The following is a 27,442-nucleotide window of genomic DNA, read 5'->3' as shown; positions in this document are numbered from 1 at the left end:
CATCTCTTTCCTCTACCCTTGATTTTGAGTGTCTCCATTTTTCATTTCAGTGGAGAAAAAAAAAATCAAGTAAAAAGATCTCCCTCTTGTGGTCTTCTGTGTAAACTGGTTTAACTAAATTTGTGAGTCCAGCAGAAAATCCTCCTGCTACACATTCTTTAGAAAGATTTCCCTGTATTTTCTGTGTTCAAACATTAACAGAAATTGCAGATCACATTAAATACACTCAACTTCTTTCTAGAAACTATAAAAAACTTGAGCTTCATTTTACTTTTGCACATAAGCTATGAAAATTGAAAAAAAGACAATGCTGTCTCTGAAATGAAATGAAAAAAAAAGTAGCAATAAGCTATGGAGATGAATAAAGACCAAATACTGAGATGTATAGACTGATTAATTTAGATGACGCCACACAAATTTCAGTTCTAAAATTTTCATTTTAGTTTGAACAATGCACATAGTGATCTCTATCTTGCAAACTAGCTGAGGTGTGTATGAAGATTTCATGCAATGTGATCAACAAAGCCTCACACAAATGTAAAAAGAAATGTTGTGCCTTTATTGGAATGGTGTTAGGCTTTAAAATACACCACTTTCGATAATGGGATTATTTGTTTTTTCATTAGAAATGACACTACGGAACTGCAATACTGGTCCAACAGTCTTGTCTTTACTTTTGTTTTTTTAAGCAAGAAATAGAATGAAAATGCACCGAGTAATCAGAAAGCACTAGCAGGCATCGGTTAACCCAAGATACTAGCTTCTTTGTTCCAAAAGCACTTCCAAAGTTGGAACCGAGGACTTAGATTGGTCATAATTTGCAATAACTAGAGTCACATGAGTAAGCTTCATGTGCCCAATATATATATTTTTTAATTTACCATTAAGTTGGTCACTGGTATTTTTTCCTCAAATATTACAGTTTTTCTTTAATTGATATTTCTCCTCAAAGTATAAAAAAGTATGAAATATAAACAAGTTCTTGCATTGTACACATGTAAGAGTACAATTGAAGCATTAGAGAGCTGATTATCTATCTACACACCGTCAAATCCCATCAAATCTTGGATAATTCATTAATATACAAAATATCAGGGCACAGAAAGAACTAAAACCCACTTCTTTGTTTTGTTACGCACAGGTTCAAATATTCAATCTAAAGAAAAACACTTTTAATTATTTTGGCTTTCCACTATATCCGCATATTGAGACACTTATTAAAATATTCCTGTTTAATTGTGTTTGGTCTTTTTCTTATTATCAAGTCATGTTTGTTATCTTAATACCCGCCATCCAGACAAACAAGTAATCAGAAAGACCCTCCTTTTCCCCCCACTCCCTAGCCCTGACCCCTCTCAGGTCAGTTTTAAGACATGACTCCAAACACTGGGTTGTGACGACAGATGCTAGGACCAATCTCTTCATAATCTTTTTTGGTGTGGCATACTTGGTAGAACTCAGGCTGGAAAAGAGGAAACAAAAAGTCAGGTGCTCTGCTTGCATTTCAACTATATGTAAATCTCAATAATAACTGGGAAAAGGTATACTGAATTTGGAAACTATATTTGGTTTTGAATTACTGCTAAACAAACCCATACAACAGACATCACATTTTGCCATAAAGCCAAATACAGTATTGAATATTCATTTAGAATAATGTATTATAAACAAATACATTTCATGACACTTGGTTGTCATTTGCTCCTTTAAATCTTTAAAGTCTTCATTAGACTCAAGAGGGTTTATATTTGCTGCCCCAAATACATCAGTAGGTGTTATGAATGTGCATCAAGGATAAAATAGGATTCAAAAGTGTACCTAGAATGACTGAACCATGTTAAGTTTTATAACCAACTTACTGTGGAAGCCAGCATTGATCCTCCAAACCAAACTGCATATCTTTGCATATGATGCGTAATGACTTGTACATCAATAGGTTTGGGCTACAAAGGAAAACAAAATGAATACAATTAAAACTTGCCATTACTAATGATACTAAATAGAGTGTACATTTTTCTTTACAGATCTAAGTTTAGTGCTCATAATTAAATCGTTTCTTAAACAGTGTGTATATATGTGCACTATGCTATGTTTACACAACTATCACACACCTACTATTCCCCCCAATAAAAACTATTTTAAAAGTTAATTTTTAAATTTCATGTGGTGATTCCACCTAAACATAATCATAATAAAGACCAGGAAATTCCTATCTGAGATGTGTGTCATCACATCATAATCTACAGCCACAGCTTTTCCTTTTCTAAATTAGATCACCCACAAAGAAGCATCTTTTCACACAAAACATACAAATTGTAATGCCAAACTTCCGAGTGGTTAGAAACGGATGTTTCCTCACTATCTGGAGTATTGGTGTTGCAGGAAATAGTGTGTATGATGTAGTTTGACAATGATGGGTATATTTGGATTTGTTGTGAGTGTGTGTTGGGTGTGAGAGCATGTAGTTGATTGAAATTTAGCAAGTGTGGTAGGTAATCTGAGGAAACAAAGGTGTGTGCGTGCGTGTGCGGGAGAGATTTATTGGAGGGAAGCGAGGTGCTGTGGTTCTGTGAGTGTTTCAAGCCATCACTGCAGGTAAGTTTAATCATTTTGAAAAGTTATTGTTTGCAACTACTAATAGTGTTATTTAAAATGATGCAATAAGGAAGTCTGATGTGTTTTGCTTTTTCAATAATTGATTTACTGTCGGGGAGAACAAAGGGCCTAGGAGCTGGTCTAGGATGGAGTCCAATATCTCTGTGCTGAGGCATCCATGATTGAAAGGATGCACTAGGACATTAAAGCAACAGTGCCATGGGGAAACCCTAGCTGTAGCAGGGCTTTGGCACAGGATGTGTGGCTCCACCAGTGCTGATGGTGTGTCAGAGTCAAGGCAGCAGCGCTGGAAAAGCTAAGAGTCTCTGCAATTATGTAATCATTGCTTGAAACACTCCCGGAATCACAGCAGCTCCCTCCAATCTCTCTCTCCCTCCATGGGCGGTGGGTATCGTAGACAAGAGTAGGCTGTGCCTTCCTAAATAGCCCAGTGTGGCCCCACCCACACTCCACCTCCAGGCCAGGCCCCCTCCTGCAGTTCCCAGTCTAGAGTGCTCTGCCTGGCTGGCGTGCCTCCTGCAGGAAGTCAGGGTGGCTGGTGCTGGGGCCACGCCAGGGGTGCTCTGGGCTCCTGGGGGGAAGGAGGGAGCATAAGGGGGGCCAAGGCCTTGGGCACAAGGGGAGGGGCTGGGGACTAGCCTCCCTCAACAGCTAGGTCACCAGCCACCCATGTCTCCCTCCCTCTCTTGCACAGTCCCACCTTATTTCCTCAGATTACCACACTTGCTAACTCCCATCTTTACAAACCCTTCAGTCATGTCCCCATGGCTCTCATTGCTTATGTCCTTCATGCCCTTTGCTACTTAGGCCTGGTCTATACTGGTGAAAGGGAGGGCGAGCTAAGTCAGTCTAAGTTACGCAACTTCAGCTACGAAAATAGTGTAGCTGAAGTCAACGTACTTAGAGCTACTTACCGCAGTGTCTTCACTGCAGTAGGTCGACTGCTAACGCTCCCGTCGACTCCACCTATGCTTCTCGCTCCAGTGAAGTACCAGAGTCGATGGGAGAGTGCTCAATTTATCATGTCTTCACTAGACGAGATAATATCGACCACCGCTGGATCAATTGCTCTGAGGGTAAGTGTAGACCTGCCCTTAGTCTACCTCCCTGGCTCCCCAGAGATATATGAAGATCACTACAGATGACTCAGACATGCAATGTCATAAACAGAAAGCAGTTGACTGATTCAAGCAGTTCTGTCAGCTAGTCTTAGCGAAAACTCAATTAGGTTATTTTCAATCAGGGGAATACGTGTGCGCGTGTAATTTTAAAATTTCAGAAATAGGTCCTGAAGAAGAGCTCAATGTAAGTTCAAAAGCTTGTCTCCTTCACCAACTGAAGTTGGCCCAATAAAAGATACTACCTCACATACCTTGTCTCTCTAATATCCTGGACCCAACACAGCTACACCAATACTGAAAACATTATTAGAATGTGTAAGAGATGCTTAGTGTTTGTAAGGACAGTAATATAGCTAGAGTAACCCAAAGAAATATAAGACGTATCCAACAAATGCTGCACTGAAGTCAGATTTAGGGCCCAATTTTGAAAAAACACCCACAAAGAACAGACATTCAATTTACCTCACATTTTCCCCAGACATTTTTTGTTGTTATTTTGGTTTACAAAAAGGTCAAGGTCAGCATCTCATCAGTAGGGTGGAGTGCCCTCTCCCCATAACACGAGTAAGGCCTATCCCCTATGGGAGAGGGAGGGTGTGTCTACACTTCAATTAAAAACCTGCTATGGCCTATGCCAGCTGACTTGGGCTAAGGGGCTATTAATTACAGCGAACATCTTTGGGCTCAGGCTGGAGCCTGGGCTGTAGGACCCTGCGAGGTGGGAGGGTCCCAGAGCTTGGTCTGCAGCCCAAGTCCTAACATCTACTCGGCAATTAAACAGCCCCCCCCGAGCCCGAGCCCCAGGAGCCCAAGTCAGCTGGCACCAGCCAGCTGCGGGTGTCTAATTGCAGTGTAGACATACACTGAAATTTCTACAGCTCATGACTGCAGCAAGGGATGGCAGCCCAGCTGTGAAGCAAGGGAAGTATTGTGTGGCGACTATTCTCAGGAGTCTGTTAGAGTACATTAATCCTTGTTAAAATAATCTACAAGATCTTTATATAAAAGAAGAATCAACTTTAGTTCAAAATGATAACAAACAGAAGAGTGTCATTGCAGTAATTTGTTACTTAAGACCTAGAATTTCCAGTAAAAAAAAGCATAATAAAAAGAAATATACATGAGTCATGAACATTAGTTTAATGTATTGGCTAAGGAAACAAACCTTCAGTCTACCACCACTCAGTTCCTCACTGAGTTTCAGCCGGGCATCAACAGTTCTTTTCAAATCTCGTTGTAAACGGCGACCAAAGTCCCTGAACATGGTCGAACCTCCAGAGAGGACAATATTCTATAATGAATATGCATATACATTAGAAATAGGTCATTAATTAAGACTATCAAAAGTTAGTTATTAGTCTTGGACATAAGAGTGAAGACAGATGCTGATTATTATAATTATATTAAGGGTGCTTCCTGTTTACAAGGACTCGGACCTAAATATTTGACTGATTAGTGATTTCAGGTGCCTCCATTTTTGGGTACTCTATTGGAGAGAGGTTACCAGGGATTGATTGATTTTCAGAAGTTGGATACTTAGCATTTCTGAATATCAGACCTCTTTAGCGTATCAATGTAGGCACCCAAAATTGAGGCATCCAGAATTACCAGTCATTCTAAAAATTAGCTCCTCAGTATTTATTCAGACCTGGACATGGATATTCAACCTATGGTCACCAATTTGACATGGCTTTTTACGTTATTACACAGAATATTTTAAATCATTCAAATTTTAAAATGCTAGATAAAAATACCACCCAAATTGGGCTGTTACTCTGAAGAAAGGTAAATTGTTAAAAAAAAGTTTTAAAATCCCTTTGATCCCTACCATCATCTTTTCTTTCCCTCATCTTTTTTTCCATTTTTAACCCTTTTCCTCCTTCTCTTTTTAAACAGTATTACAATCCTGAAACATTAAAATAGATTAAAATGTTCAAACTGCAATTTGGTTAAAATTAAACTGTTAGTGAAAATGTTTTCACTTTGAGTGGTCTTCTGTATGTTAGACCCAATGACAATGGAGTTTGCTTTTAATTAAAAACTACCACCAAGTCTATAACAACAATTTCAGTATAAAAAGATGACATCTATATCTAGTAAAGGACAGCATGTTTGGACCCCACTGAAACAAAACTATTTTAAAATAACTTCACTCTTACTGACCTTATACAGAGGACGTCTAACATCAATAGGACAATTCTGAATAACTTCATCTACTACTTCTGAAATGGGTTGTGTGAAGTCAGGATTAGCAAACTAAAATCAGAAGTCAAATTGAATATTAAAAACAGCTGTAATTAGGTTGCTAACACCATAATTTTAAAACAATATACTTTAAAAATCTTGCTGTTTAATTCAAAGAACAAGAATCCAAGTGCAATTTGAAACAGCAGTAATTATCTTCTGGCTTTTAGAAGCAAACCTCCTTTTCTTGACCTACTATGTGTATGCAGGTTACTCAGGGGATCCCAGGAAAGTGAGAAAAGAAAGAACTCAATTGAACTTGAAAGAGAAGAAAACTCATTAGTAATAGGGAGTCAAGTACTTGAGAGCAACATGCAATAGAAAGAGAGAAACAGGAAAATTCAAGATTAATCCCAGACACGTCCTTAATTGAAAAAGCAGTGTTAGTATATGCAGGAGTAAACAGGAAGGATATTCTGAGTGGTTTCCCCCCCTTCCCCCTCTCCTGCACATTCACAAATGGAAAACGGTCAAGTCAAATGCTGCACCATTTATACCAAAACAGAAGAAGGGGGGAAATAAATGAAGCAAGCCATCTTAGTGCACATGTGCAACTGTTAACTAATACGAGAAACAGAAACCTGAGTATTTATTTTAATGGCCATTTAGTAAAAGGTTAAAAAGAAAACAAGCGATTAATTTTTTTTTCCATTTTGCCATTTGTTCTCTTGTACTGCTTTTGTAACTTTAACGATTCTTTTGCAACAGTTCAAAGACCTCCCAACCTTCTCAGATACTCAGTACTGAAGCATACAGTTTAACTCAGAATGAGGAAGTGGCCATGACAACAGAATAAAGAGAGAGAAGGGACTGAGGAAGAAATAGGTAGAGTTATTCCTATCTGCTTTTTCTAAAATGACCCTGAAAACAGGGCTAGTGGCACAGAATTGGAAGTGGGAGGGGAAAATTTTTTTAATGAAATGAAAATTGGTATTTTAAATGACTAGACAGAACCATGCACAATGGGTAAGAAGAAATTTAATTTTAAAAGATAAATGCTTAGCAAGAAGGAGAGGAACAATAACCCATATTAGCAATCCAATTATTTAAAACGTTCTACGGTTATACTGTGTTTGACTGCTCAAGTGCTATAATTTGTATACTGAAAGGTCCCAATATCAAGAAGTAAAACTCACTCGCTTTTTAAAACAGCAATTATCTACTTTAAAAGGTAAACTGAGATTTGAAAGATGTGAAAACTTGCCTATGTATTTAGAGTTTAGTGTACCAATTTTAAACTGCTGTTCTACAGCTTGAATAGAAAAAAATCTGAAGACCACTATAATTCACACCAACTTACCTCAGGATGAAAGAAGATCTCTGGCCCCAGGAATCTCTCATAGCCAACATCAATGGTGAATTCTTTCTTTGAAATTGCATTGATTCCAGTATATTGTTTAATCCATTTTGTACCATCTGTGTCATACTTGTTAAATTCTTTTACTAAATCAGGGCAGACATAACTAAAGCGCTCCTGAAAATTAAATATACACATTTGTAGAAATCTTCTCCAACAAAGTAGAAAAAAATGGTATGTACTTACAATATGGAGCTGTTTGAGCCCAATTAAATATAGTACAAATAAGGCTCCTTTTTAAAAATGGTTCAGGCTCTTGGAAAGAGTTGGAAGCTGGTAAGTAGCTACACAGTAGAGTACAAAAAAAAAAATAGTTCAAGTGACATTATGTACAATTAAATAATTTTAATCATTTCTATGCATCACTAGGAGCAAGTAGCATGCTTTGATGGGCTAAGTTGGTTTTGATTCCATTTTTCCTAATATTTCGACACTATACATTTAGTACTCATTTTTCATTAATGTACTTAATAGCTGAACATCCTTCAGTGGATCAGTTACAACAGATTTGTACTGAGGGAAAAAGACAGCTACCTATGCAGAAGAAATCATAAGGACATAAGAATGGCCATTCTGGATTAGTATCCTGTCTTCCGACATTGGCCAATTCCAGATACGTCAGGGGGAAATCATTGAGTGATCCATTCCCTGTCATCCAGTCCCATCTTCAGAAACTTAGGGGCAGTCAGAGCACAGGGTTGCATCCCTGACCATCTTGGCTAAAAGCCATTGACGGACCTATCCTCCCAGAAATTAAATAATTCTTTTTTGAACCCAGTTACAGTTTTGGTCTTCACAACATCCCTTGGCAACAAGTTCCACAGGTTGACTGTGCATTGTGTGAATTAAAAAAAGATAAAGTCATTAGGGCTTTTCATTTTACAGATAGCACCAGGAGAGTTTCCAGTTAAGAATTACAATAGTTCCATCTTCTCCCCTGAGACGTTTCTAGACTGACATTGGTATATTAATATGTTATATTTTAGGTATTTAAATATCACTTATATTCTTGTTTAGAAAAAGATAATTAAGGGAGTCATTTTTAATAATAAATTTATACTGTAGTATAACTTTGCCATTCATGAATTTTCATTTTACCTTCACTGCTTTAGCAGTTTCCAAGGATTGCTCAGGAGGAATTCCTACTTCTCGCTCTCTCAGCAGTTGCTGAATGAAGTATGTTATATCTCGTCCTGCAATTGGAATATGTTTGATACAGCTGCCAATCACATAGCCTTCAGCCTGGAAGTAACATTAATTTGGAGAAGGAGAAAGAAATGCCTTCCATCAGCTTTACAGTTATTTATTAAAGCATATAGAGTGCAATTCTGAAAATACTTATTCATATCCTTAACACTTCTTCACTACCACAATTCAGATTTATCAGAGTTACACTTACACACACAATCCCTCTCATAATCTTGTCCCCTTGATGGAGCCTGGAGGACATTCCCATTATTCATAGCTCTTTATTCTCCTTTTCTGAGGCCCTGCATTTGGTTACCATTCTTACAGGCGACAGAGACATATCCATTCTGTCAGCACTTAAAGTAACAACTTCTTACTCTCTATATTTGCTCCTTAAGCCAGATAGAGTGAGTGCCATTGAGTGATGGGAGGCATTCCCTCACCCATTACTGTTCAACAGCACTCAAAAGTCGTAGGCATAAGTATGCAAGAGTTTACAATCTACACAGGCAAAAGAGATGAGAGTTTTGAAGGTCGGGAGGAGACAACAGTCCAGCAAAGTGATCAAAATGACATCTAGCACATCACATTGGTCCACGATTTTTATAATTTTTCATTCCAACCTCCCTATCCCCACATGTCAGAGAAGGAAAGGGGAGGCAGGTGTTTAAGTCTATCATAAGTGATGGAATATTTGTATTCATGAGGATTAATTTGTAAATTGCATACGTTTTAACAGGAGATTAGATTTACCAACATTCAAAAAGGAAGCTTAAAGCAGAAGACTTAATGATTCTGTTATCTGATACACTGTTTGTACAGCATATGCACTACTCTTTACAGTATTTAATATTTGAAATGTCTTAACTATTCAAAGTTCTGCATCATTTTTGAAATTTTAATGAGCTAAAACATTTTTTAAGTAGCAAACCCACACTTAAAACGTGTATTTTTAACTAAAAACGATCAAAATGAATATTCACATGTCTGTCTGTCCCATTGTGGAGATTACATTTTCATCTATCAATTCCTTTTCCTCTACTTACATGTTTTAACTACAACAAAAGCCATCTCCCATATCAGTGTTCTCTTCAGCAAGGTTACAATGCGTGATATAACATTACATTATGCGGCTTTGATATTTTGAAGTATACTTACCACAGGAATAACATGAGTAACACCATCTCCACTGTCTATAACTGTGCCAGTCAATGTCCGTTCTCCTACCTGTCTCGATGTCCAAGATGCAGCTAAGGCAAGGACAGCCTTCCAAAAGAGAAAGCAGAATTTGAACCTTTAGTTTTACATTGATGCATAAAGCCTATACTGAGATTCCTCTACAGCAGATGTTTTATACCCTTTGAATGAAGGTACAAAAAAAGCCAAAGTGAGCAAAGTCTATTTAAGCATAACTGAATCAAAATAACCTAAGCCCTCAATGTTTGAATACTTTTCATTTTTCCCTTATATTGAATCAAAGAATGAAACTTACAAAATTTCTTTGTCAGAGAAAAAGTTAAATTCAGTATAAAAATGAAAAAAAAATATGACTTTGTAACAAGTACATCTGATTTTGACAGTACTGTAGCACAAATTATCGTGTACTGAAAAGGGAATTGAAGATCTATTGCATTTTAAACAAAAGCAGTAGAATTATTAGTGTTTGGCATTTAGTTAGTTTCCTTTTATAGGCAAATACACTTATAAACTAAAGGGTAGATCAGTGGTTTTCAACCTTTTTTCATTTGTGGACCCCTAAAAAAATCTCAAACAGCGGATCTAGCCCAGTGGTTTTCAACCTAGGGGTCTGCGGACCCCAGGTTGAAAACCACTGGGCTAGATCCGCTGTTGTAAGCTGGCATGGTTCCACTGTTCATGGACTATCCTGTTCTTGGTGTATTGCCACTTATTATGGTGTGTTTTCTCATGGGAAACCTGTCCTTCACGAACTGAGTTGAAACCACCAGTTAATTTTACATAATATCATTTGGCTGCTAGCTGAAGTAAGTATTTTTGACCACTATGCTGGATTTGAGCCAGTCACCCAATGAAAACCTCTGACCCAAATACCAATCTCCAAAACATCTTCAAACCAGTGGAATAATGCACAATTCTCTCACTGGGTTTAAAGATTATTTAAATTAAAGTTGAGAAAAACCATCCTTCCTTCCCTCCACTTAACAGTTGCAGTCTCACCTGAACAGCAATGTACAGTCCTGGAACGTTGAAAGACTCAAACATTATCTCAGCAGTATATTCCCTATTTTCCGGAGTATTTAGTGGAGGTTCAGTCTGTGTGACAGAAGTGATTTTTAAAATCAATTCAAATCCAATACTTGCATTTATTCAGATTTTAAAAACACACCAAGAAAAAAGTTTTCCGGTTGTGATATTAATAATTTACCCAGGGTACAAACAGCAGGAATTCACACTGTGCTTTAAAAAGCAATCAGCAAACTGTTTAATTTAGTAAACCTGTCAATTCCCATGAAGGCTAGAAATCTAATGCAAACTGCACTATAGGGATATCACAGTGTGTGTCATAATGCAGAAAAACAAAGTGATGTGAAACTCAATTCCTGCCACAATTTACCAAGATATATTGGTATCCTCTTATCATGGGCAGTTATTTCACTGCAACATTGTATCCACTGACAGAATATAGCACTATCATCCAAAAAAAGGACTTTTGTATATTCCGAGTATTTTGATAGCCCCAATTACAAAGAAAGAACCTATTTTTTCTCAGCCATTCACCTAATTGAACATGGATTATGATGATCTATTTTCTTCTCAAAGGCAATATCAGAAGATAGTCTGATATGATCTGAATAAATTATATTAAAAAAGGAGACTGGGACAGAATACATGTGATGTGCTACTATCAAACTGTGTTTGTTCTTTGAAAGTATGCATTCTGAATGTTCTATAAGTGAGGAATATTTAAAAGAAAAACATAATATTTGTTGCTATCAGTTGCTTCCGTGTAGGCATATGCTACAGTTCAGGTAGAGGAGGAATATGGACTTCAACCTGCAACCCTCATTGAAGTTGCACCGATTTCAATGAGATTCAATGTGGTTTGTTAGTGGATGGAGATACACACACTATATTCATGGAACAAACTATGGTTGTGATACTAGAGCCATTTTCTGCGTTTACCTTTTTTATATATAAAAGTAGGGAAATTTTAAAGAAGAGTTATAAATTGGTCATGAATAAATTTAGGCTGGAAATTAGAAGGGTTTCTAATCATCAGAGGAATGAGATTCTGGAACTGCCTCCCAATAGGAGGAGTGGGAACAATTGCTTAGCTAGGTTTAAGATGGAGCTTGATGAATTCATGAATAGGATTAAACAACAAGGCGGCCTGTGACAGCAGTGAACTGATCTTAATGATCCAGAAAGTTCATTCCAGTCCTATGTTTTTAACTTCTGTATGTGTATTTAAAAAAAAAAAAAAAGTCTTGTACAAAAGACTGAAGTTGTCAAGTTGCCCACAAGTTAATTGTAGCTAAATTGTGTTGCACATTCAATTATCAAAAGTCAAGAAAAAAGCTTAGAGCAACAGTTGTGAGGAATTAAAAAGGCTCAGACCTTGCCCCAAATCCAATCATAAAATGTCTAGAACTACTCAAAGCTGCAAAACAAATCCCACTGAATAGATTTACACTCCGTGTTTCCACAGGCTCTGTAAAAAGTATGGCAACTGAAATGACACTTTAGCAACTGCATCCAAATGATACAGTAATTGTTCCGTTTTAATACAACTGCTATTAACACACAGCGCACAGACTGCTACTGCATCACTGGAGAAATACTTACCTAAAATGTAGTTTCCATCACATCACTATTCACTTCAATGGAGAGCTGTTGCAACAGAGAAAGTTTGGGGCAATAGAAATAAAGGAAGAACAGGAGTTTGTAGATCAGACACTCCTTTGGTTTTAAAGCTCATAAAAAATAAAGAAGCAACTTACAGAGAAGCAGCCAGACCAGCCTGGCTTCAACCAATGCACATGACCTTTAACCTCCTACATAGGTGGTGCAGCTTCAAGGTTTATTTTCATAAAAGGTTGTGTGTGTAATTAACACAAAATTCTTACACATTCTTTCATAAACAGGAAGTAATTTATACTCACTAAAAGAAAGTAATGATCTTCCGGTTCTGCTCTTAGATATTTAAAGATAACTTGCTCCATAAACCTCTCCATCAAGTCCCAGTCTTCAACTATACCATGGCGGATAGGCCACTGTTAAAACAGATGCATCAGTATGTATTTTGAAAGTTTAAAATAAGAAGTCTGATTGATTGATTGTAACTGCAGGGAAAAAAAGTCACTAAAAGTGGAGGCAAACTACACGGTAAGAATACTGCGCTATAAGTTCTTCCTACCCCAGAATGATTATTAATTTGAAATTCTGAAGTCTTTATAAGCACTCATCTATGCAGGGAAATAGGCAGTAAACAACTGTGCTTCACTCTCTAATGTGAGTTCAAAGAAAATAAATTAATGAACTTTTTTCCAAATGAAGACAAAATGTCTTGAAAGTTACCAGAAACTAGTTGAATATTAAATCACATTTTAATATTTTCTTTTAAAAAGTACATGTTAAAAATGGAAAAAGAATTATTTACAGTTAAGCATCATTTAGAAACCATTTTACAGTGGATTTTTTAGAAGTATTAAATTAATAGAAAGGAACTATTCTTTAATACCTTTGTTGCATAAGTCGGTTTTTCTATTGCTTCATCCCCAATAAAGAAGTCTAAATCATCCACACCTTTCGTAACCCTCCTTTGTGCTTGATCAACAACTTTTGCCGATTCCTTGATTGCAATACCTTTAATAAGCAACAAATATACAAATGACATTGTAGACTGAAGTATGACAGAAGTTTCAGGATACATGAAGCTTTATATTCTGAATTCAAAGATTACAACATTGCCACCTGGAAAGAGTTTACCATTCCTAGCTTCAGTGCAGGTATAATGAGTCTGCTACAACACTTAAAATCTCATTTGAAAGGCCACCTATAATGAAACACTATTAGGATTGAATAATACAACACAGTCGTGAAAACAAAATGTGAACATGCTGCAATGCTAAACATACAATGCAGAAAAAGCGGTTACTTACCTTGTGCAATAACTGTGGTTCTTCAAGATGTGTATCCCTGTGGGTGCTCTACTTCAGAAACACATGTGCCACTTGACCCCTTGATTGAAGATTTTCAGTTAGCATCCATTCGGCCCATGCACATGTCCTATGCCTCCTCATGCTATATAGCTGCCCACAGTTCCTTCTCTACCCAAACACTCCTAAGGAACAGTCCAAACCAGAGGGGAAGGAGGGTGGGTAGTGTCCCTATACGTGCTCCACATCTCAAAGAACCACAATTACAGTGCAGAATGAGTAATTTTCATCAAGTAGTGTCCCTGTGGATGCTTCACTTGAGGTGACTTCCGAAGGATGGAGAAGGGAGGGTCTGATATAAAATGTATGGTATAACCTAATGTTCTGACCTATTTATCTGTAGTGATCCACCTCTAGGCATGTTGGAAGTAGGCAGGGCAGTCTCCAAAGTGCAGGGAGGTGGGCTAGTAGGAACAGCTGTGAATACAGAAGTGCAGGAAGATTCAAGCCCTTGACCAATCCATCAACACTGTTGTTTTGAAGATGGCTAGGTCGTCATGGAAGGCAGTTGGGCAGCCCTTTCTCTTTAAAACTTATGTCTCTTTCTGGGGTGTTTGGTGGATCTATGGGACCTGGAAAACAGAGCAGGATGCAGTCTCTGGATAGTCTGTGACCTACTAAATCTTTTCTTATTTGTAGGTGTATATGTGCCATGGGATTGTAAAGTAGCCCTCAAGTTTGTTAGAGTGTTCAAGAACCCATCTGTGGTTTACAAGAACAGCTCTGTTGAAGAGGAGGTCCTCCATGGTGGTCTGTACTTCTCTTAGAAACCACAAGAAATGACCATGATGCCTTGTGCATAACCACCACCATAGAGATGCAACTTGTAGCAGTGTGTGAAGCATCAAAGGATGTTTGAAGCGTGGTTCGGCCACCAACTGCCGTTCTGAGATGATGAACTGGAATTGCTCCCTATGCTTTTGTGGTGCTTGAGATGCTCAATAAAAGCTTGTTATAATTTGCTAAATTATATGTCGGCATGACTGCCAGACAATCACAACCCCGAACTGCAGGGATGCTGAAGAGTAGGCCCTTGGCCCAAAGATATCCAGCCTTTTCTGGTCCTTATATGGGGTAGACTTACTGAAATACTGTCTACCCTGCTCATTTACCACATCCACCACCAGAGAATTAGGTGGGGGAGGTGGGAAAACAAAAAGAAAATAATACTTTTATCTGCCTGTTTACATGTGGGCAGAATAATGTCAGGTGTCTGCCACAGCGGTATAGCTGGATCCAGGAGTACCTCATCGATGGGTAACTATTCTGGGGGTTTTACTGACTGCAGGATATCCAAAAGTTTGTGCTGTGAATTCTTGATGCCTCCTAGAGGAATTTGAAAAGTGTCAGTCATTCTTTCTGTGATCATGAAATTACTGAAAAAGTCATCGGCCTTGGATGGTGGCGGAACCATAACCACCTTGTCCAGAGATGAGGATGAAGTCGGAGTTTGAGAGGTGGCCTCCTTATCTGCCCTAGCCTCCTGTTACTCAAATGTTTCCTCCTGTCGGAAGGCTGGCTGGGGAGGAGAAAGCTGCACAACTCTGGCCCCCCACATGAGACGGTACCAGTGGTCTGGTAAATTGTCAATTGGCAGCCGGGGGCGGCAGGGAGCATAAGGAAGTAAAGGTAGCATCCAGGGTTGGTTCCATCACCATTGTTGTTAAGCCCAATTTTCCCCATGATTTTCTGAGAATGGGTTCCTGAATGGATATATTGGAGAAGCCTGGACAAAGATAAAGGAGACGGATTGAAGTTGTCTTCATCCTCCGGCAATCTCATCCAAAAGAGGCGCACCCTCAGTGGAGAGTCCTGTGGTACTGGAAGATGGTAGTCCAGAGATCAGAGTCTTGGTACCAAGAGACGCTCAGTACCCATGAAGAGCAGAGACTCTGGTTAATCTGTTATCAAGAGGTCCTTAGTATATCTGAACTCCTGCAGTACCAAATAGGGGATCGGTACTGAAGCAGTAGCTAAGGTCATGGTTGCCGAAACAGATTGTGGGCTCTTATACAAAATATTAGAATGATAGAAAGCCAAGGCATGCTCAAGTTGGACATACTAGGGCTCGGTCTCAGGCTGAGGCAGGTGAAACGGAACTGAAGGTGATTCACCCCACACACCCCTATGTAGCTTTGGTGTCTGGCATGAGGGGCCAAAGGGTGCATGCACAGGTCGAACGGATACTGCTACACTGAAAAATCTCTGATCAAGAGCTCAAGAGATGCACAAGCACCTGAAGTAGAGCACTCATAGGGATACTACTCAAAGAAGCAGTTAATATTTTAGCACAGTCAAACTGGCTGTTCATTCCACCTGTTGAAGACTTGCCTCAACAGGGAATGGACTACTTTACCTCCACATTCAACTAACAACCATTCAGCAGCCAGAAAGACAGGAGAAAAAAGGAAACTGCTGCGCAATGTGCACCCACATTCAAAAAAAGAAGACAAGATACTAAAGTATATTAAGAATGGGATAAAGATATTTTCAGTACCATGCCATTATATAAATGGATGTTTCACTCTGAACTCTGAGTTTAGTTCTAGACACCTCATCATAAAGAGATTAACAGACCAAGAAGGGATTCAAAAAAGGAATTAAAGTCAGGGGAAAAATATTTCCACAAAGAGACAAATAGGAATATTAAGATTCTTTATTTTTTAGAGAGGGAATATGAGGGAGATATACAAAATAATGAATACTATTGAAAAGAGAAGTCAAGTATTATTTACCTTCTATCATGACACAAGAATGAAATTTGGGAAGACACTTCCCTTTACAGGCACCTTTATTTATTATGGGGGTTTTGCACACTGAAGCATGAGGTACTGGCCAATATCAAAAATAGGATACTCAGTAGATAGATCATTGGCCTGATCCAGTAAGGGTATGATGCACCTGACCTTCCCCTCCAATCTTTTGCAGCTTCATTTGGCTAGTTGGGTTAGCTTGCTGGTTAGCGAGTGTCTGGTAAATTTTCAACCCTGCAGATCACCTTTAAAATTAAACCCTTTCCTGAAGTCAGGTGTCATATAAACTTCCATATGTAAGTCAAAAGGTGTTCAGTTATTGGTCAATACCTAGACCTGTGAAGGATGCTGAAGCAACGTGTGAAAAATCCTAATCCAATCACTTGGGGATAGTGACTTTTGCTAATGAACAAAGGATCTTAACTGAGCACTTCCTCATCATAAAAATCCTAAGGATTTACTACTGAAGCCTACTTTGTGCCTCAAAGCAGTGAAAGAAGACAAGTCAAATATCACCAGAGAAAGCATGAACCATAGAAGAGCCAAGACTAAAATGAAGAGTGCGACAGAAAAATACGAATGGTATTATATATTTATAAATTATAGTAGCTTACACATAGATGGTAAGGGGTACAGGGAGAAAAGATCCAACAGGAGTAGAACTGAGCAAATAATTCCTTTTCCTCTTCCATGGCTGAACTGGGAAAAAAAAATCTTTAAAATATTCAGTTTGTTTCAGATCCAAAACTGATTTTTATTCGTTTTCTTGCCAAATAAAAATAAAATTACATACATATTATTGTTTTTGCAGGTTGAATGAAAGGCTCCGAATTTTGTTTCAAGAGCAAACATTTTATTTAAAAAGTGCTATTTCCAATAAATAAATAAATAAATAAAATAAAAACCCAGGTGTTTTCTTCTTCCCAGCCCAAACTACAATTGTTTCCATGCCCTGAAAAATGCATATATTTTGGCAGATTTACTCTTTGAAGAAATTTTTGTCCAGCTCAGATAGGAGGATGCAAGATGATCATGTGCGACGTATAAAAGGAAGAGTTGTGTCAATGCAGTATTTTTAAGAGCACTATTATAAAGCTCTTTGATACTTTAGGTTAGGTTTAAAAGGCTCTTGCTGCCCAGCAGGGGCATCTTAAAAACAGTTTTGAGACAGACACCACCACTTGCTATAAACCTCCAGAGCTTTTCAGGTTAAAGTGATTTATCGTTGCTCTAACCCAAAGGTGGGCAAACTACAGTCTGTGGGATGCTCCTGCCTGGCCCCTGAGCTCCTGGCCCTTCCCCTGCTGTTCCCCCTCCCCCACAGCTTCTAGGTGGCGGGGCTCCAAGCTCTTGCCAGGCATCGCAGCTGCAGAGCCGTACCCTGACCCGGTGCTCTGTGGTGCGCGGTGGCATGGCTGGCTCCAGCCAGGCAGCACGGCTGCCCATCCTGGTGCTCCGGGCAGCACGGCAGTAGCACTGCCGGCCACTGGTGCTCCAGGCAGCGCGGTAAGGGGGCAGGGAGCAGGAGGAGTTGGAGAGGGGACAGAATTTGGGGTGGTGGTCAGGGGCAGGGGTGTGGCTAGGGGGCGGTCAGAGGGAATGGAACTGGGGGGTTGAATGGAAGCAGGGGTCCTGGGGCAGTCAAGGAGGAGAGGGGGGATTGGATGGGGTTGGGGGGACGTCAGGGGCAGGAGTTCTAGGGAAGTCAGGGAGAAGGGGTGATTGGATGGGGCAGGGATACTGGGGGCAGTCAAGAAGGAGAGGAGGGGTTGGATGGGGGTGGCGGGGAGCAGTTGGGGCGGGGACAGGGGTTGGATGGGGCAGGAGTCCCAGGGGGAGGGGCTGTTGGGGGTGAGAAGCGGGGGGGGGGTTGGATGGGGGCAGGGGCTGGGCCATGCCTGGCTGTTTGGGGAGGCACAGCCTCCCCTAACTGGCCCTTCATAAAATTTCGAAAACCTGATGTGGCCCTCAGGCCAAAAAGTTTGCCTGCCCCTGCTCTACCCTAAAAAAAAGGATGACTCCATATTTATTGCTGAATGAAACTAGCCTACATTTTGGGCTATATTTAAAAATAAAAAAAGAAGCAATTTAGAAAAAGCAGTACATTGTGACAATATAAACTGGAAATTAAATCTGGGGCTATGGCTACACTTAGCGCTGCCGCGGGAGCGCTCCCGTGGCAGCGCTTTGAAGCGCGAGTGTGGTCGGAGCGCCAGCGCTGGGAGAGAGTTCTCCCAGCCTTGTCCGTACTCCACCTCCCTATGGGGATTAACGTACAGCGCTGGGACCCATGCTCCCAGCGCTGAGGCTCTGATCACACTGGCGCTTTGCAGCGCTGCAGCTTGCAGTGCTGGAGGGGGTGTTTTTTCACACCCTGCTGCAGCGCTGCAAATCTGTAAGTGTAGCCAAGACCTGGGTAGTGAAAGAACCAGGTTACAATGGTGTTTGAAGATGGAAACTTCTCCAGCAATCTCAGAGTAGTTGGCTTTGGTTTGTTCAGCACAAGACTGAAAAAGTTTTTAAAAGAAAGAAGGTATTTGTATCAGACTGACTTTTGTGCTCAAAAACTGATGGGGCCATTTGTTTTAAGTGTAACAACTGGAAAAATAAGAGAACGAGCATTTAAAATTTGTTTTCACACAAAAAATATTTTGATATGAACACAAGAAAATAGGAGTGCTTGCACTGGAGGGATATCAATTAGTTGATATTTTGAACATATATCACACAGTAAAAATCAAAGGGAAGAAAGGAATGCTTAGCTGGACATTAACAAATAGCTGGGAGACAGCAAAGAAAGAAAATGAACCAGTGAACTTCAATGGGGTTCAAAAACCGTCTTCCTGGCCAATGCAACTGGCCCAATATTTCACTTTTACTTTATTTTTCTAGCAAGTTTCCTTGTGCAGTACAGATGCATATTCAGAATTAAGCAGGAAATCTATATAAAGGAACAGTGGGAGAGAAAAATCAGGAAAGAGAAGCAACTGATCAAGAGGGGAGGACTGCTGCTCGAACTGGTTATATAATAAGCATTTTTTCCCCTAAAGAATCAAATAGAGTGCAACAGCCAATATTTAAAGTCAAAAGAAAAAAAATAAAATAGCAAAGGTGGAGTGAAAGAAACTAAAAATATAGAAGCTTTTAAAAGAGCCTCATTTATTTCAGTATGAAATTATGTGCAAGTACTGCTGCAATTTATCTAATGTGGATTATCAATTCTATTTTACCCCATTTTGGGTGGTGGATTAGTTTAAACTCATGCAATTAGTGTAATTATTATATAATTTGGCCTAAAGGACAGAGGAGGAAATAGCAGACTATGATCCTTTCATTAGCAGTCCCATTTAGACTGCAGCTATTTCCACAGGATGGCAATTTCTTTGTGTTTTATATACAAGTAACGGAATTTACTCATCGATATTTAAAATCCATTTATTTCCTCAAAGATTTAACATATATATGTGCCACTATCCTCTTTTCTTGATGGCCTGTTAGATAACTTCCCTGCCTATCTCTTAGGTAATTCCCACTCCAATATTTAATCTCTAAATCAGACCACTATGATCAAGTTAGAATTACTAGCAAGGAAGAAGAGATGTAGGAAGAATAAATAGAAGAAACATCTGAATATCCAGGAGTGTACAAATACATGGATTAGAATATTTAAAACTTGTAAGTAGATTTATGTCCATATTTGAAGTGAAAATTCCAGCTTTAATATTATAATGCAAAAAGAATGACAAGTGGATTATTCAGTTAAAGGCATTTGTTCGGTAACATTTTCTGTAAATCCAACATTAGCTCCTAAATACTGTTCTCAACGTCCTGTTGAGAAATAGCAATTTCCACAACACATTTAAAATTAAAATTCTCAAGTGAAGTAACGGGCTAGCAGTTACCAGTTTTTGGTGAAATATGCAGTGCCGACAAGGCAACATCGAAAGTGCAGGTTTAAGGGGAAAAGCAAAACTGAGGATAGCACACTGGAGATATCATCAAGTAAATGTATTTTAAAAAGGCAAAAATGATCCAAAACAAAAAATGTGGATAGTTCCAAATTAAAAACCTACAGAGAAAAGCAATGGTTCTATAGTACTGGAGTAAAAACAGGAGAACAATAAGAAATATTAAATGCATAAACCTTAGTTTCCCAAAGTATTGTTGCCAAAAAAGTAAGACAGCCCCAACAATCCACAATATTTACTTTGCAACAACAGTTTTTAAGCACTTCTGCTTCTTGGACTAGGTGATCAATGACTTGGCACCAAATCATCCAGAAGGTTAAAAGAAGGATTTCCAAAAGGAAATTAATTGAATTCTACGTTCTACTCTAGTTTGGCACCAATCACCGGGAACCCTTTCATGAAGCGGATGGAATAAATATGCAAGTTTTACATGAAAAAAAAAAAGTTTAAAAAATCAGTTTCTACAAGTACCATTTGCAAAACTTAAGTTGGGAAACTGTTAATAGAAACAATGAAAGTCTGGGGAAAATACATCAGGTCAAAAGAACCGAAGATATGAAAACATACCCCAAAGTTGTAAATTAGAGTGTTTTCTTCAGTTATATATGTTCACATATTTACATGGTCTTTTACTAAGCCTACTAGAAAAGGTGAACCATACCTGTGCTACTATTACTTTAAAGCCAGCCTCCTTTACCAGCCTTTCAACTTCGAAGGCTAGATTTTTTTTTTTTTTAAATGAAGCTTACATTCCGCATAAACTGAGGCTACATCTTCAGGAAAGTTAGCTAATGCCCAGGGACAAATGCTTATATTCCACTTCCAGCCCTGTGCACAGTAATTTTGCCATGTATTCCTGGCTACCTTTCTAATTTTAAAAATAAATAGACCATGAACTTCAGTGCATGTGTAAACAAATGCTTACATGAAGGAATGATGAACTGTGGTTCTGTATTTCCAGCATATCCCAGTTTTGTATACCTGCAAAACAAAAGGTAAACAGGTTATGCTACTAATATTCCTATCCATACTGAGTCTAAGATACTACGTGATGATTAATGTCACAGAAATATTGGTTAAATACATTTCTTATGAGTAGTCATAAAGGCACAAACTTCCAATGGAGATGAATCAATTAAATCAAGCCTGAAACTGATGTTTTTCTAAAGTATCTTATTTTAAAAGCACAACCCTAACCTTATTTGTATACCTCAGAGAAAAACATCTTCATGAAAATAAAAAATATTTACAAAGGCATAACTCTGTGCATGAAAGGAATGTGTAATATTAAACCCCACCCTCCTATGAACATTAAGCAAGAGAAAATACAATTTCTTAAATTTTAACATTTCCTTTGTTTGTTTGTTTTTTGGAGGTCTGCTAAGTATTATTCATGATAACCCACCTCCTATTCTTGTGAGATGTAACCAGCAAAACATAAGAATGGCCATACTGGGTCAGACCAAAGGTCCATCTAGCCCAGGATCCTGTCTTCTGACAGTGGCCAATGCCAGGTGCCCCAGAGGGAATGAACAGAACAGGTAATCATCATCAAGTGATCCATCCTGTCACCCATTCCCAGCTTCTGGCAAACAGAGGCTAGGAGTGTCAAATTATACTTATCACTGTTGAGGAATGGAGCAGCCTGTCACAGCAAGTTACTGCAAATTTGCTCTTCTCTGCCCAACATTCACCAGTTCCATAAGAACCTTTTTTATGGAGTAAGAAAACAGGTTTTTAGGGCTATGTCTACACTACCATTTATGTGGTATAAGTTATTTCGCTCAGCGGGTGAAAAAGCTACCCCGAGTGGCACAAATTACACAGACCTAAGCACCGGTTCGGACAGCACTATGTGGGCAAGAGAACTTCTCCCGCCTACATAGCTATCGCCATTCGTGGGGACTGGAGTAATTAAACCCATGGGGGAACTGTCTCCCGTCAGCATAAAGCAGCTACATTACAGAGCTTGCAGCTGCATCGCTGTAAACTCTCTAATGAAGCCATAGCCTAGGAGTCCTAGCTATAGGGAAATGAAAAAAAAAAGAAAAAAAAAAAAAAAAAAAAGACTACACTCCCCTTGCCTACAAGCCTCACTCTTGCTGACTCATTCTTGAGCAACAGTCAATGGTGATTATGTAATCAAAAGTGCTGGAGTGTCTTGTAATAGGCAGAAGTTGTTTCCCAAAGGCAGTTAATGATGGGAAACAATACAGATATTCAGAGTCACATATGGAATATGCAAATTTTAAAATATTTTTTACTTTATATATCCACTATTTTTTTTACTTTACATAGATGAGGAAAACTATGCATCCATACTTTCCAGATTCAATCCCTATAGTGTCTTTTGGATATTAATGTTATTCACTGTACCATACATCGCTTATTGTTATTGCGATATGGTGAACTCCAGATATATCAGATATCAAAATGCCTGAAAATATTATCTGATTCTACTGAATTCGTGAAACTCAATAAACATCTTGGTTTAAAAGCATGCAAACGATTTGCTACCACTAAGAAGTTAATTACGATATTCTTACTTTTGACGTATTGGACCAAATGATAACCTCACTGTAAAATTGTAACCTCACTGTAAGACCTAGCTGTAACACAAATTATAAGTAAAGGCCCGTTACTAGGACTATATCATTTCTCTGTCCCCCAATCATTTTATATCTCCTTCCCAGTTCCCATCCGAAAGACCCACAGCAGCAGTGAAGGATCGGTTATGACTGCACTTATCGTCGTACCACTGGCATTTTCTGGAATTAAAACAATGCTGTTACAAGAGAAGCACAGGCTTAATAGTATCCAAAATTGCTGTAGTACCCAGATAGGCTGAAATTCACTGATACATTGTGGGATTTTTTGGGAGTGGGGGAGTGCTTTGAGTCTTGAACCCAACACTATTTTCATGTAGTTATATTTAATTACATCCAAGCTAAGCTTTAAAGAGAAAATATATAAAACAGAACACCAATTTTGGCCTATAAAAATAACTTTGCTGCTCAAAGAAGCAAATTTCACATGCTGAATACTGTTAGTCTGTATCAGCAAAAACAAGGAGTCCTTGTGGCACCTTAGAGATTAACAAATGTATTTGTGCAAAAGCTTTTGTGGGCTAAAACCTATTCCATGCACCTGATGAAGTGGATTTTAGCCCACAAAAGCTTATGCCCCAATTAATTTGTTAGGGCTTGGCTACACTGGAGAGTTGAAGCGCTGGTGGTGGCTTTACAGCGCTGCAACTCACTCACCGTCCACACTTGCAAGGCACATACAGCGCTGTATCTCCCTGGCTACAGCGCTGGCTGTACTCCACGTCTGCCTGGGGAATAACGACTGTAGCGCTGGTGCTGCAGCGCTGGAGTGCCAGTGTAAACAGTGATTAATCTTACTACGCTGTAACTGACCTCCAGAATTTTCCCATAATGCTTTTAACTAAAGAACGTTCTTTGTTTTGTTGTGATGCCTCTCTTTGTTTTGTTGTGAACTTGGGGCTCCCGGAGCTGCTTATCTAAAAAACAAACACAGCTCCTGTTTGCTGTGAATGAGGCAGGCAGGGGGATGAATGTCTACAGCCTAGTGTTTGCTTGAGGAGAGAAACAGCACAGCGGGGGGGGGGGGGAGGGGGGGAAGGGAGGCCATCGGAGCAGCTGCTTATCTGGTCTGCAGGCTATTTGCATTTAGGAGTGAATGAGGGGTCGGGGAAGTGGTCAGAATTTGCAAGGCAGGGAGCTGACAGTGTCAGCTCCAAAAATCCACTCTCTCTCTCTCCCCCCCACGCTCCCCGTCACACTCCACCCAATCCCCCTCTTTTGAGAAGCACATTGCAGCCACTTGAACGCTGGGATAGCTGCCCATAATGCACCACTCCCAACACCAAATGTGGCCACACTGCAGCGCTGGTAGCTGTCAGTCTGGCCACACTCCAGCGCTTTCCCTACACAGCTGTACGAAGACAGCTGTAACTCCCAGCGCTGCACACCTGCAAGTGTAGTCAAGCACTGAGTCTCTAAGGTGCCACAAGGACTCCTCGTTGTTTTTGCTGATACAGACTAACATGGCTCCCACTCTGAAAACTGTATTCTTAGAATTGTTTAATAAAACATTTTTAAAATGTACAAATAGTACAATTATATTGGCCTTTCAGTTCTGGAGATCCAGTCAGGTCATAAAAGAGGATTTATCTTTTCCTAGTCTCCATTTATTAGCATCAGAGTCCTCACTCCATCTGGCATGACCAGAAAAAACTATCCTTAAGACATGTCCAAATCCAGGTTAGCGTGGGTGTTGCTGATGGAACAGCACTAGAAAAGTAGTGCAAGGAAGTTTGCACATTATCTGTCTGACCATCGCTAGCTAAACCTACCGCTGGACATTTTTTTAGCAAAAAGAACAGAAGTACTTGTGGCACCTTAGAGACTAACAAAAAAGGTTTTTTGTTAGTCTCTAAGGTGCCATAAGTACTCCTGTTTTTATTGCGGATACAGACTAACATGGCTGCTACTCTGAAACCTGTCTTTTAGCAATGTTCACTCAAAAAAAGGGGGGAGGGGGGAGTATTAGTTATATGTATGATTAGAAAACCTGATTAACACTTTAAAGTTAACTGCTAGTATTTTCTAAGGAATGTGAAAATTGCAGGGTTATGCGCTAATGCTCAAAACAAGTATAACAACAGTATCCAGCACTCAGTTTTCTTTTAAGTTTTTACAAATTACTTCTGCGCAGAATGCCTATTTTACCTTTGCTTTTGGGGGGGCATTCAGGACTGAACCCTACAATTAGCTCATTTTACTTAAAGACTACTTGTTGCTCATGTTTAACTTTTCAAATCAAGGATGACAGGTTTCAGAATTTTATAATGCACTTTGAATTACTTTTGGAAGCTTTCATAATTACAAGAGGTTGAAAAAAAATCAACTAAATGAGCATCTACCTAAAACACCTTAACTGAGGATGAATATTAACTTATTTAAAATGTAGTCAGAGGTTCTTGGCAGCATTTCAGGAAAAATAAAGAGGCATAATGGATTTTTTTTCTCATGTATTCCTTTAAATATTGTTTTCAATATTTTGTATCTCTGTACAACATTTCCAACTTGGCCTAGGTTAGGTTTTGCTCACGAAAAGCATTATTTTGCTCCCATTTTACTTCTTTGGCAAAATGTCCATTCAGGTCTATGGGAGTTAAAATCATACCCTTAGGCCAGTGACTGACCCTGACAGGTGTAGAGTACCTTCCGTTCCTATTAACTTCAAAGGGAATGGAGAATGTACAACACTTCATAAGCACAAGTCTTTAGATTGTTACAGAGCATCTAAAGGCAGGTACCTAATAAATTTGCAAATGCAATGTGTCAGCAATTTTTTGCACCGCACAAGCCTTCTTACATCAGGCACCCCTAGAGAATGTCTCATCAGGAAGTGAGACCTGACAGACAACTCAAACAAGTAGACAGAAGAGGCAATGTGTCTACTAATTAGAGCAGTGGGCTCAGTTCCTGGGATCTAGACCTGCCTCCTATTTATGCTGGTATCAGAAAAAACAATACTGGAATTTCAAGACTGGGTACAAGGAAGATTCTTCTAACTACAAACACACACACAATCCTGAAACGGTAAATCAAGTCTCTGATTCTAAGTTTTTTTTTAAAAAATGACATGTCTGCAGGGCCCACATCTACCCTCCATTTTATCTGTATGAACATTGGGCAGAAGTTGCTCCTGCAATTGCAATTTACTAACTAGTCTGTTAGTAATATGCAAGCAAGAACAGAATCCAGCTCACTTTTACATAGGAGTAAAAAATGGACTTCTGCTTAACGCAGCAAACTGGCACTCAGAAGAGCTTGTTACTATTTCAAGTTCTGGCACAGACTCCCGCTATGGCCAGCTCCCCATTTGTAGAACAAGGAAAATATTTACCTCACTAAAGTGAAGAATATTAGTGTTTCTAAAGCACTCTGAGATCATTGGAAGAAGTACTGAATAGTTGTACTTTTGGGAAGAGTGTCAGTAAGTTCTGGAAAATTATACTCCGTCTTGAAAACCTAAACCCTCATCAAGTGCAACATCCGACACAGAAAAAAGCCAAGAAGTGTCCTAGCATATAAAATTATTTAACTTTTTGTATCAAACTCAGCAGATTCCAACAAAAACTAGGTTGTTGCAGATAGCAATACGCTGCTTAGTAGTTTTGTGGTGTCCAGTATACACACACACACACACACTGAAAACTCAGAGAAAAATATAGCCAGATGAAAGATGTATCTTCAATAAAAATGTTGCATTCAAAGCACAGAGATCAGCAGATATAAAAATACATACTGCTTATTCAGCAAGAACACAGCAGACTGACTTGTGAAAACAAAAATAAAGTGGTAGGGTTGTTTTTTTTTTAAATTGTTAGAATAGAAACATTCATTCAGCTTTGGTCTCTAAGGGCATGTCTACACTACAGCTGCTACAGCTACAGAGCTGCAGTTGTGCTGCTGCAGCACGGTAGCGTACATGCTGCCTACATCTATGGAAAGGGTTTTTCCATTGATTTAGTAAATCCGTCTCTCCAAGAGGTAGTAGGTAGGTCGATGGAAAAATGTGTTGACCTACTCACATCATCTACTCTGGGGTTAGGCTGACCTGACTATTGCACTCCAAAGTGTAAACCAGGCCTGAATACTGAGACAGCGTGTTATAAGTTGTTCTACCAATGCACTCTCTCAAAGTGAGGATTCACGTTTGACCAACTAGACTACACTTCCACATACTATTCAGTAAGTTAACATGGAGTGGTCAAAAATTGAGACATCAAAAGGGAGGGGATAGAAGTGAAGTAGAAGAGTGAAAAAACAAGGGGAACAAGTCATAATGAATAATTTTAACAATTACTTTTTATATAAACTAACTAATAGCACCCTCTAGCTTTGTATAACTATTTTTCAAATTTACCAGATCTACTCATCCAATGCTGATGTTAAAATAGAAA

The 27,442-nt window shown here is 39.1% G+C and overlaps 1 protein-coding gene across 1 annotated transcript in view; it reads right to left on the bottom strand.

Moving 5' to 3' along the window:
• Positions 1-538: 538 nt before the first annotated feature.
• Positions 539-27,442, bottom strand: part of ACTR3 (actin related protein 3) — a 48,539-nt gene continuing 21,635 nt past the window's right edge. Inside the window, exons 2-12 of the mRNA XM_039495067.1 lie at positions 21,371-21,426; positions 13,247-13,371; positions 12,669-12,779; positions 10,723-10,818; positions 9,685-9,792; positions 8,437-8,580; positions 7,282-7,455; positions 5,901-5,993; positions 4,903-5,028; positions 1,860-1,943; positions 539-1,462 (exon numbers count right to left, since the gene is read on the bottom strand). Of these exons, the coding sequence (XP_039351001.1) occupies positions 1,367-1,462; positions 1,860-1,943; positions 4,903-5,028; positions 5,901-5,993; positions 7,282-7,455; positions 8,437-8,580; positions 9,685-9,792; positions 10,723-10,818; positions 12,669-12,779; positions 13,247-13,371; positions 21,371-21,426 (1,213 nt within the window). The 3' untranslated portion in view covers positions 539-1,366. The remainder of the gene's footprint in view (positions 1,463-1,859; positions 1,944-4,902; positions 5,029-5,900; positions 5,994-7,281; positions 7,456-8,436; positions 8,581-9,684; positions 9,793-10,722; positions 10,819-12,668; positions 12,780-13,246; positions 13,372-21,370; positions 21,427-27,442) is intronic.

Source organism: Mauremys reevesii, linkage group 11 (genome assembly GCF_016161935.1).
Source record: "Mauremys reevesii isolate NIE-2019 linkage group 11, ASM1616193v1, whole genome shotgun sequence".
NCBI classification, from domain to species: domain Eukaryota; kingdom Metazoa; phylum Chordata; order Testudines; family Geoemydidae; genus Mauremys; species Mauremys reevesii.
This window is presented reverse-complemented; position numbering and strand designations above follow the sequence as displayed.